The sequence below is a fragment of the Egretta garzetta genome, unplaced genomic scaffold (genome assembly GCF_000687185.1).
Source record: "Egretta garzetta isolate BGI_Z169 unplaced genomic scaffold, ASM68718v1 scaffold163, whole genome shotgun sequence".
NCBI lineage: Eukaryota > Metazoa > Chordata > Aves > Pelecaniformes > Ardeidae > Egretta > Egretta garzetta.
In genome coordinates, this window is record NW_009259308.1 from 7,807,131 (window position 1) to 7,818,920 (window position 11,790).

At 50.0% G+C, this 11,790-nt stretch overlaps 1 protein-coding gene across 1 annotated transcript in view; it reads left to right on the top strand.

Annotated features, from left to right (window-relative positions):
- The first annotated feature begins 7,083 nt into the window (after positions 1 to 7,083).
- Positions 7,084 to 11,790, top strand: part of DHCR24 (24-dehydrocholesterol reductase) — a 14,774-nt gene continuing 10,067 nt past the window's right edge. Inside the window, exon 1 of the mRNA XM_009636248.2 lies at positions 7,084 to 7,179. Coding sequence (XP_009634543.2) covers positions 7,084 to 7,179 — 96 coding nt within the window. The remainder of the gene's footprint in view (positions 7,180 to 11,790) is intronic.

The window sequence follows — 11,790 nt, forward strand, 5'->3', positions numbered from 1 at the left end:
GCTGTCCTATGGGTGGGACACCCACCCTGCAGCACGGGGGGGATCTCTGCCACAAGCTTCGTGACCACTTCAATTCTCCTCCCTTGTCTGTCAAATGCCGGTATTGCCCCCTTTTCCCTGTTCCAGATGGATCTTTTTGCCCTGCAGCACCCGGGAGGGCACCCGGGTGCTAAACAAGCTGAGGGTGCCCCGATCCGAGGTTCAGGACGGTCCGTTTAACCGGCACCTGCAGTCACGCACACTTCCTCCTCACACAGGTGGAGGCAGATTTTATGAGCAGCTGCCACGCTGCGCCGTGCTTTCGCCGTGCGCTCTCACAGATCCATCGCGTTGCTCCTGAGCTCCAGCGGAGCAGTGCTGGCAGACAAAGCCATGGCTAGGGATATACCTGCGCTGTGGCTGAACCCTGGGCTCCCATGCTGCTGGCAGCTCCTCACCTTGCTAGTTCAAAAATAGCTGAGGGTTTATCTGCACAGACTGCAGGGGCTGATGCAAAGCCCCATCGTGTAATTCGTATCTGCTTTGTATATGCTCAGTAGCCAGTCAGCCTAGGTGAAAATGTGTGGGCGTGCAGCCCCTTTTGCCTTCAAACGCTGAGGAGTTTTACAAACTGAGGCACAAGAAGGGCTGGCTCACACGGGACTGACCCTGTAGCAGGCTGGGTCTCCATCACAGAGGAGCATGGGACAGGGGTCCCCAAAGCCAGCACCCCAGCATGGCCTCACCCCCTGGGCTGGGATGCAGCAGGGTCCTTGAACCCCAGGGTGCAAATCCTCAGCAACAAATCCCACACCTCCTCTAAACACTGTGGTCATCGCTCCTTGGCAGGACAGAGTTTGGCCCCGGGGATCCCAGGAGTGAACATCTGGATTCCTCTATCGCAGATACGCCAGTGCTGACCCCTCGCATCACCGCCCATGAGTGATGCAGGCACCGTGAATCACCAGCTCCCCTATTAAAGGACAATGAGACATCTGCTGCTGCCCATTACCTGCTCAGATATTATATTGAACAGAAATTTGATTGTCAAATGGCTTCTGAAGCACTTACAGGCGGCGTTTGTGCACAGCTCTGTGTGCTCTTCCTAGCACAGGGCTGCAGAGAGTGAGGTGGCTCAGTGCCAGCGCATTGCTCTGGCCCTTCGGTCCTCCAGCCCCACAACCTGCTGGGATCATGTGTCTTCCCCAGAGAGCTGGTCTACAGGCAGCCACAAACCCACCACAAACATTTTGCAATGGGGCAGAAGCTGTAAGCACTGAGTGTGCCCATCACAGCAGAGTGCCAGCACCTCTGCCTGCTTAGCAGCACCTTGGCCAAACTTCATTTTCCCTCTCTGAGAATTTTCCTGCTGGTGGACAAGGTGCTGCAACACATCATAGGGCACGGGCAAAGCGCTTCTCCAGAATAAAGACAGAATATCTGTGCAAAATATGTAAACCATCCCATGCACGGTGAAACCGCAGTGGAGAAAACAAGAAGCTATAAAAGACGGTGACAGCCCCTGCAAGAACAGGAACAAAGGAGGAACTGAGAAAGAGAGATTGTTCCAGTAATTGCCTCCCCCAGGTAAGGATGCTGCGCCTGATCAATGCTGCTGGCACGGAGGAGTGCTGCTTTTTGATTCACCGTTCACCACATTTTGCTGCTGCAGCAAATCATATGCAAAACAGTGTGTTTCACTGTATAATCAAGCTAAATAAGTTAGCTTTTGTGTGCGTGTGTGTGCAGATTCTGCCCCATCACGACACGGTGGTTGATACCAGAGCACCAAGAGTGAATTTGCATGCACCAGGGCACCAAGCCCAGAGAAGAGGAGCCCAGGCTCCCTGCCAGGACCCTCGTACCTGGGACGGGAGCATGAATACCCTGGGCCGGGTGGCAGGTCTCCATCAGTGATTTGTCACCCAGGCCACTCCCCCCGCATCCAGCTGCCCTCCCTGCACGGCTCAGCAGGGTGCTGCCACCCATGACAGAGCCACTAAAGAGCCACTGACAAGGGCTTAGGGGACACGTCTCGGCAGGCGCCCGCACTGTCTTGACCCCTAGAGGAGGCACCCCCGAGGGGCTGGCACACCTCGTGTTTCCCCTTAGCACGGGCCACTGGGTGCCTGCCCGGCTGATAAGGGGCTACAGCACGCAGCCACGAGGATGTGCAGATGGGAAGGAGTTCCTGCACCCGGCACATGTAAAGCAAGGGAGAAACCTCCTGCTGTTTATCTGTGCCTTAATTTGCATCTTCTTAAAATGCCTAATTAGTTGCATTCGTTGATATACTGACTCAGGCACTCCTACCTAATCCAGTAAGTAAATCTCGGCCTTGAAAATATTTGTCCTACATCTTCAAATGATGCAATGTTCACCAGAGTCCTTAAGCTTATTTGGGGTTGAACCTGCAGCTGGCCACAGATCTCTCTTCAGTGGTTCTGCTATATGGGCAGCTGGAGGGTTTGGGACTACGCATTCTCGCTTTCCAGCAGGAAAAGCCTGGCACCTGGATGTGAAAAGTGATCGAGCCCATGACCACAAAGTGCTGTCTGTTCTGGCCAGGTTCGCCAAGGAGTACTCTTTCTGTGGACAGCTATGTTTTTGTCCTGAGACATTTTAATGACTCCAGAAGCCCACTTTGTCCACAATATACCTTATTATTTAGTTCCAATGGCTTTTACTGGATTTGAATCACAACAGAGGTGTATAAACTACATTCAGCTCGATCACTTGTTTAATATCAGTTTCTGAAGTGGTTTCTGCACTATTTATGTCCATCAGGTAGCAAGCTTCTGGACCCAAAACCTCTGGGTATTTTAAGGCTTAAATGTGTGCTAACCTGACCATAAGAGTGTCCTAACCAGCAGTTTGTAAATCTGCATCATGCTGAGGATCGTGGCTGTGGTGGGAAGTCCTGGAAAGGGAGAAGTACCGATACCCTCATCCACAGAGAGCTTTATGGATGAGCAATGTTCTCAGATTCCTTCTGCTCTTCATTCGGGACTTGTGTTAACACAGGAGCACCAGGCTGACGTGCCACATCCCGTTGAGGCTGCCATGTAGATAAACAGGCATGATAAAGCTGTGGGTTTCCTGCAAGGGAAATTTCTGTGTTGGAAAGGGGGACAGTAGGAATTTCTTAGGACCTTTCCATCAAAGCCTGCAAAGGATTTGAAATTCACCTAAAAAGGGGTGGAGGAAGGAAAGCATTAAATCCTGATGCCTCTGCTCAGTCTTTAGTCAGGCAAAACTTTCCTTGAGCTCCTGGAGGTTTTTGCCTTAGGGGGGCCCCATGTGCTCTGAGTGTGTCAGGTCCAAGCTTCTTTTTCTGGGAAGAGGCACAACCGTCATGCTAACATGCATGTAGCCCACCACCCGCCATGCTTTACACACTGCAGATGTTGCAGCTCTGCTAGAGCATGAGCTGCCATTTGGTTTGTGGTGAAGAAACATCTGTTTTCAGCCTTGTAGGCTCCTCAGTCAAGCCTGATGCCGGTCGTGGCTGCAGCCATCACACCTGAGCAGAGGGAGCCATCGAAGACCCGTGCTGGCTGCTGCAACGCGGCAGCAGTTAGCTTTACTCCACACAGTGAATATCTGAGGATGGAGCTCCCATGTATCATTGATTCCAAATCCTGATGGTCAAAAAAGTAGAAAGCACTTATAATCAAAGACAAAACTGGTTACATTTGCCTTCCAGTGAACTCGGCGTTACACACAGGATGAACTCCAGCTACCCTGACATCCCCGAGACCCTGTGCAGTCTTCATGTCTACGCTGTGCTCAGCTATTACAGTGGTCTCCAGGGAAGGAGGGCACTTTTTAATGGGCTTTTTTTTTTTTTTTTAGGACAGAAATGCAAAGGAGATGCTTAAAAGCAGCATTAATTATGATTTTTAGAAAAAGGGTAAAGCAGACATCTAGCTCTTCTTGTTGCCACCATGTGCACAGCCACGAGGAAGCCCTCGGTGTCCAACACACACTTGTCCCAGATGTTCCACAGCTGGCTTCCTTTCCCAGTGGCCCCTGCATTTTCTCATCTTATGACCTGGCATCGGGCTGCCCACAAGCACTTGCTTGCATTGGTGTGCTGTGCTGGGAGGTTGCTGAGGGATGTTATGCTGCCAGCAAACCCTGCAAAACTTTTGTTGCCGGCATGACAGCCTGAGGAGATACATGAGGCTGAAAGGAGAGGGAGCACCTTTTATTAGTCGAAGGGTTATAATAGCTGGAAAAAAACCCAGACAGGCTTTCAGGCACAAAAGCCCTTCTGCAGGTCAGAGTATTTGAGGCAGCACCTGGTGTCCGAGGGTTATAGGTGGTGAGGCACGTGGGAAAGGTGCTGCGGTTCTTTACAGCAGCTTAGGAGGTAGGTGTTGTTTAGCTTGCTTCTCTTTTCTTCATGCCATGTGCTCTCCGTCTCAAGCAGCAAATGTCACTCCGTTCCTTCCAGCAGCAGGGATGTTGCTCTGGCTGTACTGCTGTGCCCAAAAGCTTGTCTGCTTCCTTCAAAGCTTGCCTGCAATATCATCCATTGACCTAGTAAACGCTGTTATTTCTGCCTGCACACCTTGCCTCACTTTTAACCTGCAATATTTACATCTTCTTACCCGAGTTCTAGGTAACTGGAGACAATTTCAAAATCCTGCAAAAATGAGAGGAGGTGAATTTGGGAAGTAAAGGGCTGCAACTTTTCTGTAACGGCATTAAAAGTGCCAGAGCCAGGCTGACTGCAGATATCAACACACGTCCCCAACGAAGCCAATGGCAGTGCCATGGCCCCCTCCATGGTGAACTTGGCTCGCACCAAAATTTTACCTCTATAGTTTAAGGCCCCAATCCAAACATGTCTCCTGATTTATTCCTGAAAGAAACAGCAGTAGTGGAAGCTTTCTCCTATGCAAGTGTAAGAGCAGGTTGCTCCTATCTCTTCCCTCAACGTGTCAGAGAAAAACAGACCCTATACCAGCCTGGGACAAAGAGAAGGATGTGAAGGTGAGTAACAGACGTTTATGAAGATGCATGTGAAGGAACAGATGGAAGACATTGCCCTAACTACTTACCTTCAGACTGAAAAAAAAGTTCTTTACCTCCCATATCCAGATGACTTACCATCATATCTCAGACTGTGGCAGGATCTCAGAGAAAGCAGCTGTAAGAAGTAGCATCCCTGAGACAGAGACCTGCCATCCCTGGCAGAGAACACAGGCTTCCCTGCTCAGCCTCCCCGTGAAGTCTTCCAGGACCCAGAGAGTTAAACTTTCTCCCCAAAATGTATCGGGTCCTTTCTTTAGCTAGGAGCTAGTCTGGCTACTCATCTTATCTGGAAGAGTGTAGTTTCACTTCCCCAAGGTGTAAATATTCCTGTGCCAGAAAACAGTCAACTCTTGTTGGCGGGCGACTCCTTGCCTGTCAGAGGGATGAAACTCTCCTCCCTCGGTGATTCACTGTGCCACTTCCAGCAGAAGGGAGAGCGCATCCCGGCACTATAATCTGCATCCGTCTGGATGTGAACAGACACCTCCGTGCAATGGAAGTTCAGAGCTTATTACGGGGCACTTGGCTGATACTAGAGATAATGGTAATTAACCACTCTGGGAATGACAGTGGTTTATTGCTGGCTGATCTCCCGATGCTTTTCTTAAGCATTTTGTCAAAAAATGGGCCTCACGGAGGATGGAGAGGGCAGGAGGAGACAGAAGGCAGTTGTGTGAGTCTCCAGCTCAGCACACAAGGCTTGAGGAGCACGCCTAGGTTTTGGCATGAGCTGGAGACAGGACCTGTGCATTTACCCCTTTTCAGACCTTTTTTGGGAGTCACAGGATTTCTGTGTGTGGGTATGGAAAGGCCGCTGCTCCCCACTGGCACAGGTTTGCAGCCATCACATTTCTGCACTTGCTAGAGGTACAAAAAGATTGGGGTTTTGATTGTGTCAGGAGGTACTGAAATTGCTGTCTCGTTTTACTGGGTAATGCTATAACCAAGTCTGCCAAACCGAATTTTACAGGAATCTCTTGTATTAAAGGAGGCTGAGCAATCACACCCTCGTCACCTTCCCGTGCAGACACATTTGCCAGTCGCTTATGTGCAAGGGTGAGGACCAGCCTATTTATTCAGTCCTCAGTCTGAAACGCTTCTGTCTCTCCATGAGATGATCCACACGCGGGAGCACGTCTTGTCGCTCTCGACAGAAAGGAGCAGGAACCTCTCCTCAAAGCCCCCAGCTTCCATACACATGGGAGTTGCTTCCCAGCGTGGATTGCCACCAAGGCACACCTGCTGTCGAAACGAGGCAAGCAACTCGGAGGGAAGTAAAATGGCTTAGCAGATACCGGCAATCAGCCTTTAACCTGATTCCATGCTGAATTTTTTAGTGAAAAAGGGGCATTTGTAGTCTATAAGCATAGCACTGAACCATATTAAATACGCCTCCATTTATCTTCAGTAAGACTAATAAGGTTCCTTATTATTGGAACAATGGTATATTTTTGTCACCCCTAATTATTAACTTATCTGGCTGCGATTGCTTCGCTTATGAAAAGGATATGCTAGGTAACTATAATAGCTATGCAGTTCTTATATAAAGCAACATTTCAAACCGGGTTTTTTCAGCCGTTCTTTTCTTTTTTTGCTTTGCTTACAGCTTTTCTATTTTTCTTTGGCATAGGTAAGTAAACCCAAAGGGCTAGATCCTACAGTTACACTGATGTTTTTGGAGCATGGCCTGGAGTTTTATCAGTTTACATCATCTGGGAGTGGGCCCATGAAATTTTTAAAACGTTGAAATAAATGAAAGCAGACAGGTGACGGAGCGACAGCACCAGACGGAGAGAATGGCAGTGCCAAGGCAGTCAAAGTCCTAGCTTTATTTGGAGGAAAAGGGCCCGCAAGTACATCTGGTACCGGGAGGCTAAACACACACGCAGGCTTGCTGCGGGCTGAAAACAGGAGAAAAATGTGACTTGTACAGAAAAATAACTTCCAGTGTTTTCCTCCGGTGACATTGGCGAGCCTTCACCGACATGTTAGCCCTGAGTGCTTTTTTGCATGTTCCCACAGCATTTGCCACTCCAGGCAAGAGGAGGCCAGAGGCAAGTGATGGCAGAAGGTATCCTGGAGACATTCATCACCAGCCGTGGTCACAACTGCCTTCACGGCAACGTTCACCGTGGGCATCGTGGAGGCCACTGGCACGTGTGTCCATTAGCCGGAGATAGATATATGTAATATGAGGCTGAAATAACACCTTTCGTGCACAGGGTGGGCCTTTCAGTGACTGCAGCTCCTTCCTGATGCCCAGCACAGTCAGTGTCTCCAGGATCTCACTGATGGAAGGAGACAGGGGACCACCACCACCACTTCTCCAACTGCTGCCCCTCCTCACTCCCAGACAGCCTCATGCCCAGAGGGGCCACTGAAGCCAACTGATGGTTGCCCATGAGCTCACCCTCCTGCACTGCTCACCCACGAGGAGTGTGGCCTCCCTTGGTTTGTAGGTACAGTGCTGGAGCCCCAAGTCCTTCAGCAACCAGCTCATCATGCCAACTAGATCGCCACAGCCATTTCATTTTTGCTGCTGAGGACACTGGCCCCAGCAACAAAGATGGGAGGGCTGAATTCCTTTCCCAGCCTAACTCTCTGTTTTGACAAGTGATTCTTTTTATAAATCCCAGACAGCGCCGTTGTAAAGCTGGATTTAACACATGTCAGAGAGAATACACGAAAGCTCTCGCACATTCTGCAGCGCAGGTTTTTTTCAGCAGCTCTGCAAACATGCTGACCGGCATCTGACCTTGCCTCCTGACGCAGCACACGGCCACCAAAGGATGGGCCCTTTTCTTGCCATCGTTAATGTTCCAGATTTCACCTCGCACCTTACATCTGCTTCCTCCCAAGACGACAACTGGGGTTCCACCAGCCATCTACAATAACTCATTGCTGGAGGAGTGGGGCCACACAACACAGCCAGTATGCGAGCATGTAGGGTAGAGCCCAGGCGTCCTCGGTTCCTTGTCCTGCCTTGCAGCACCAGAGTTATTCCTTCTCTTGGTGAAGCCCTTCCCAGTGTGAACAGGGTGAGTGCAGCCTTGAGAGGACAAGGGCAAGGAAGAAAGAGCAAAGTCACCCCAGGGACTAGGTGCGCTGAGCGGGCTGGGTGACAGCCACCTGGAGACCCTCCCCCATCACAGATGTTAAACAAGTCCCTCCACATTAGATTAGGTCCACCCACACCTAAAATAGCCTAATCATCCCAAAGATCTTGTCTAGGTGTTTCACTTTCCCTGAGAGCTACCTGGCAGTTTCTAATATAATCCCATTGTCCCTTTTTGATCAATTTTCCAACAGCCACCGCAGCTACAGTTGTACTAAACCCACTGCCCTCCTCCTCCTCAAGTCGTCATGCATCCCTACTCCATCACATGAAATACTTGTGACACCTGGGAAGCAGGTCCTGGATAATGGATATTCTACTGATAAAGACCTTTCAAAAAACACCACCTGGGAGCCAGGCAATCAAGCAACATGAGATAATCCACGTTCTTCCCAAACACCCTCTAAAGAGGAGGTTTTCTAAGGTAGAGCGTGCAGGTTTGATGAATCAAACATCAGCAGAAATGTCTCTGTAGTCTTCTGAAATCTCCTGGGCCTCGCAAAGGTGCATCCATGTGGAGAAAGGTCACATGGAGCCACTCCGGTTCCTGAGTCCCTGCTCCTCAGACAGGTAAGACCGTCACACCAGCTATTTGCCTTTTAGATTTCCACTATCAAAAGGGTCTAGCTGTGTTTGGCCACACTTCCCCATTTTCCTTGGAAAGGTATCTCAGTCCCAGCACGTTGCTGTCAGGCATTAGGTGGGGTACATGCTTCTCCTGCCCGGCACAGCCCTGCTCCCCCTGAGAAAGGCACGGAGCACTCCCCAAACCAGGCTGGCTTTAAATCTTGCTGTGCCACAAAGCAACTTTTTTCTTTCGGAGGTAATACGTAAGTGTGGGTCATCCCTCTGGAATATTCTGACAGTTGTTCTGATATCATCGGTCTGCAAAACAGCTGGTAGTATTCCCCTGCATTATTTCCCTTAAAGCCCTCAGGCTGAAAGTTGCCATTTTTCTTCAATTACTGGATGTCTGAACACTCTCAAGATTCGCCCAGCCCATATCCAGACCTGTCAGCCTGCCACCGTCACACAAAAAGCCCCACTCCCGCCTGCGTCCCCCAAGAGGCTTTTCCTTCCAGGCGACCAATATACTTTGGTTTTCCTCAGTAGAGGGAGCTTCTCACACAGCAGTTTGAGCACCACGTCCCTCCAGCCCTCTGAAACCACCTCCTGTTTCTGACAGAGCCAGCTCTCTGCCAACGTACGTGCAGGAAAGCTGAAGGCGGGTGATTAGGGAAATGTTCTCCTAACCCCGAGTAACCATGGGCTGGTTTGTTTATTGAATTAAGAAGATTTGTGGCCTTCCCAAAATTCTTTAGTCATTTTCGGAACTATTACTATTAAAATGCTCATCCTTCTGACATGCTGGTGCCACTCAGCCGCCACCCTGTGGCAGTCAGTACCAGGGCGAGGAGAGCCTGTGTGGAAGAAAGGGCTTTCTAATGCTTTTCAGTGCTTTTCTGTGCTTCCACTGAAGGCTGCCTGGTACTTTTCTTACAGAGCCTGAAGTTTCCAGCCTACTCTTGTCTGCAGCTCAAATGCTCTGTACGTTATTATCACGTCCCGTTTAGCCGACCCCCTAGATGAACAGCTGCATCTTTTCATTCCTTCTTCACCCCAAAGCCTTTGCACAGTTAGTACTAAATCCTGATTTAGCAATGAACGGAGCCCTGCAGAGTATCGGCAGGGCGATCTGTGAGGAGCTCTCGCCAAGGAGATGGGTGGCTCCGGCACGGTCAGCAAGAGGCCCCCGCTCTGCTCCCTGCACCCCACTTACACGAGCATGTGTGGGGTGAACGCCGCCAGAGAGCTGATCCAGGCAGAAAAAAAATTGATCTAAAAAACCAGCCCGATTCTTCAGTCAGAGCAGCTCCCCAGCCTGTTAGTTACTGAGTGACAGCAGAAGCATTTGTACCGCACAGCATGCCCAGAACAGCATGAGTGGGCGGATGGGATGGCAGGAGCGGGAGGGAGGAGGAGAAGGGAAGAGGACTGCTTTTTTAAGAAGCACTAACAGCTTAAACACGCTTAAAATGATAATTTAATTGAAGAGACCGGGGATTTTAGTCTTACAAAGACACCGCGGGAATCTTAGCTTTTCAAACCAGATTTGCAGATGATGTTTTCCTAAGCCTACACAGATTGTTGGATGATGTTTTGCTCACACCTGAAGTAACTAAAATTGAAAAACGTCAGCATTTAAAACATCCCTCTCCCCTTCCCTCATCCCATTCTGGTTCCTGTATTTTCTATGCTTGGCATCACTAGGTATACAGGCAATTTCACCGTAATCTTAACAGTGATTCACTCCTCTGTTTTAAAGCACAGTTTCACATCGCAACCTTTGAGCTCACCTACTCCCTTCTTACGAAAACAAGAGTGGAACATGGAAAACATTATGAACACTTTTAATGGGTCTTCATAAAAACAATTTCAAAACAGTATTTTACACTGAAGGTACAAATATCCCCTTACAGAATAAATGATGCTGTTATCCAATAAGCCCAGCACTTGATCACACTCAGGTCAAGAATAATTATTTAGCTCATTCAGAGAGGTTAAATAACCTCCCTTAGGGCACGGGAAACTTCTTTTCCATGCATAATTCCAGTCAGCAGACAAGTTGGTAAACAAAAGGAGATAACATCAACTCGGATGGAAGAAGGAAAAGGGCTAGTGAGCAGACCAGGCACAAGCACAACAAATATAATCTGGCAGTGAATAAATTTAGGCCAGAAATCAGGAGGCCATTTTCAAACATGAAAGCAGGGAAGTTTCAGACCAGTCTTTCAATAAAAGCAGTGGGGCAAAAAATGAACTGGAGTTCAAAGCAAAGCCTGCAAGTTGTCTGAAGGAGACTACAAGGTGTGTCTGCCTGCTGTAGCTGAGCTCTGAACCTTGATGCAGCGGTCCCTCCTGGTATGGTGCTCCCAAGTATCTCCTGTGCCAGCTAGACGCAAAGGTGACAAAGAGGTACGATTTGACATGTTTGTCCTCATGAAACACCTTGACACCGTTTCTCTCTGAAGCCAGCAGTGCTGCGGCAGGGTCTTTCTGTGCCACTGCAGGGTCCCTGACGCCACCGCACTGCATCATCTCCCGGGGCGGTCACTGCCCACGGGGCACCTCTGCCACTGTCCTCTCAAACAGCATGCCTCTCAAGGGACATCATAGATTTTATCTTAAAAAAATGCCTTGCCTTCCTCACAGACTTTGTATACCTTCCATCCCCCTTCCATCCCAGTGGGAGGAGAGGAATCTTCTGGCAGGGTTTTAGAGAGCAAGCCAAGTTTTGGAGGGGGGTATCTCCTTCTTCCTTCTAGAAAGTGGGCTGCACGGCACTTCTGAGTTCCTGTGGGAGTCACCTTCACTACCAGGTTCACTGAAACCGAGAACAAGGTCTCGAGCGTGCCCAGGAGAGGCGTCAGGAGGTGCTTTGCTCTTTCTCCCCAACCCAAAGGCACCAGGGCAAGCCCCTTGCCTGAGGGACACTGGCCACCACAGCACCTCCACTACAGAGCTGCTAAGGGCCTGTGCCCGGCCCCATACCCCCCGGCAGCCCTGACTGGGGGGGATCCCCCCGGCCCCAGGCCCTGTCCCGTGCCCCGCACTTCCCCTCAGCCCCTGCCTCAGGCCCTGTCCCCTGCCTC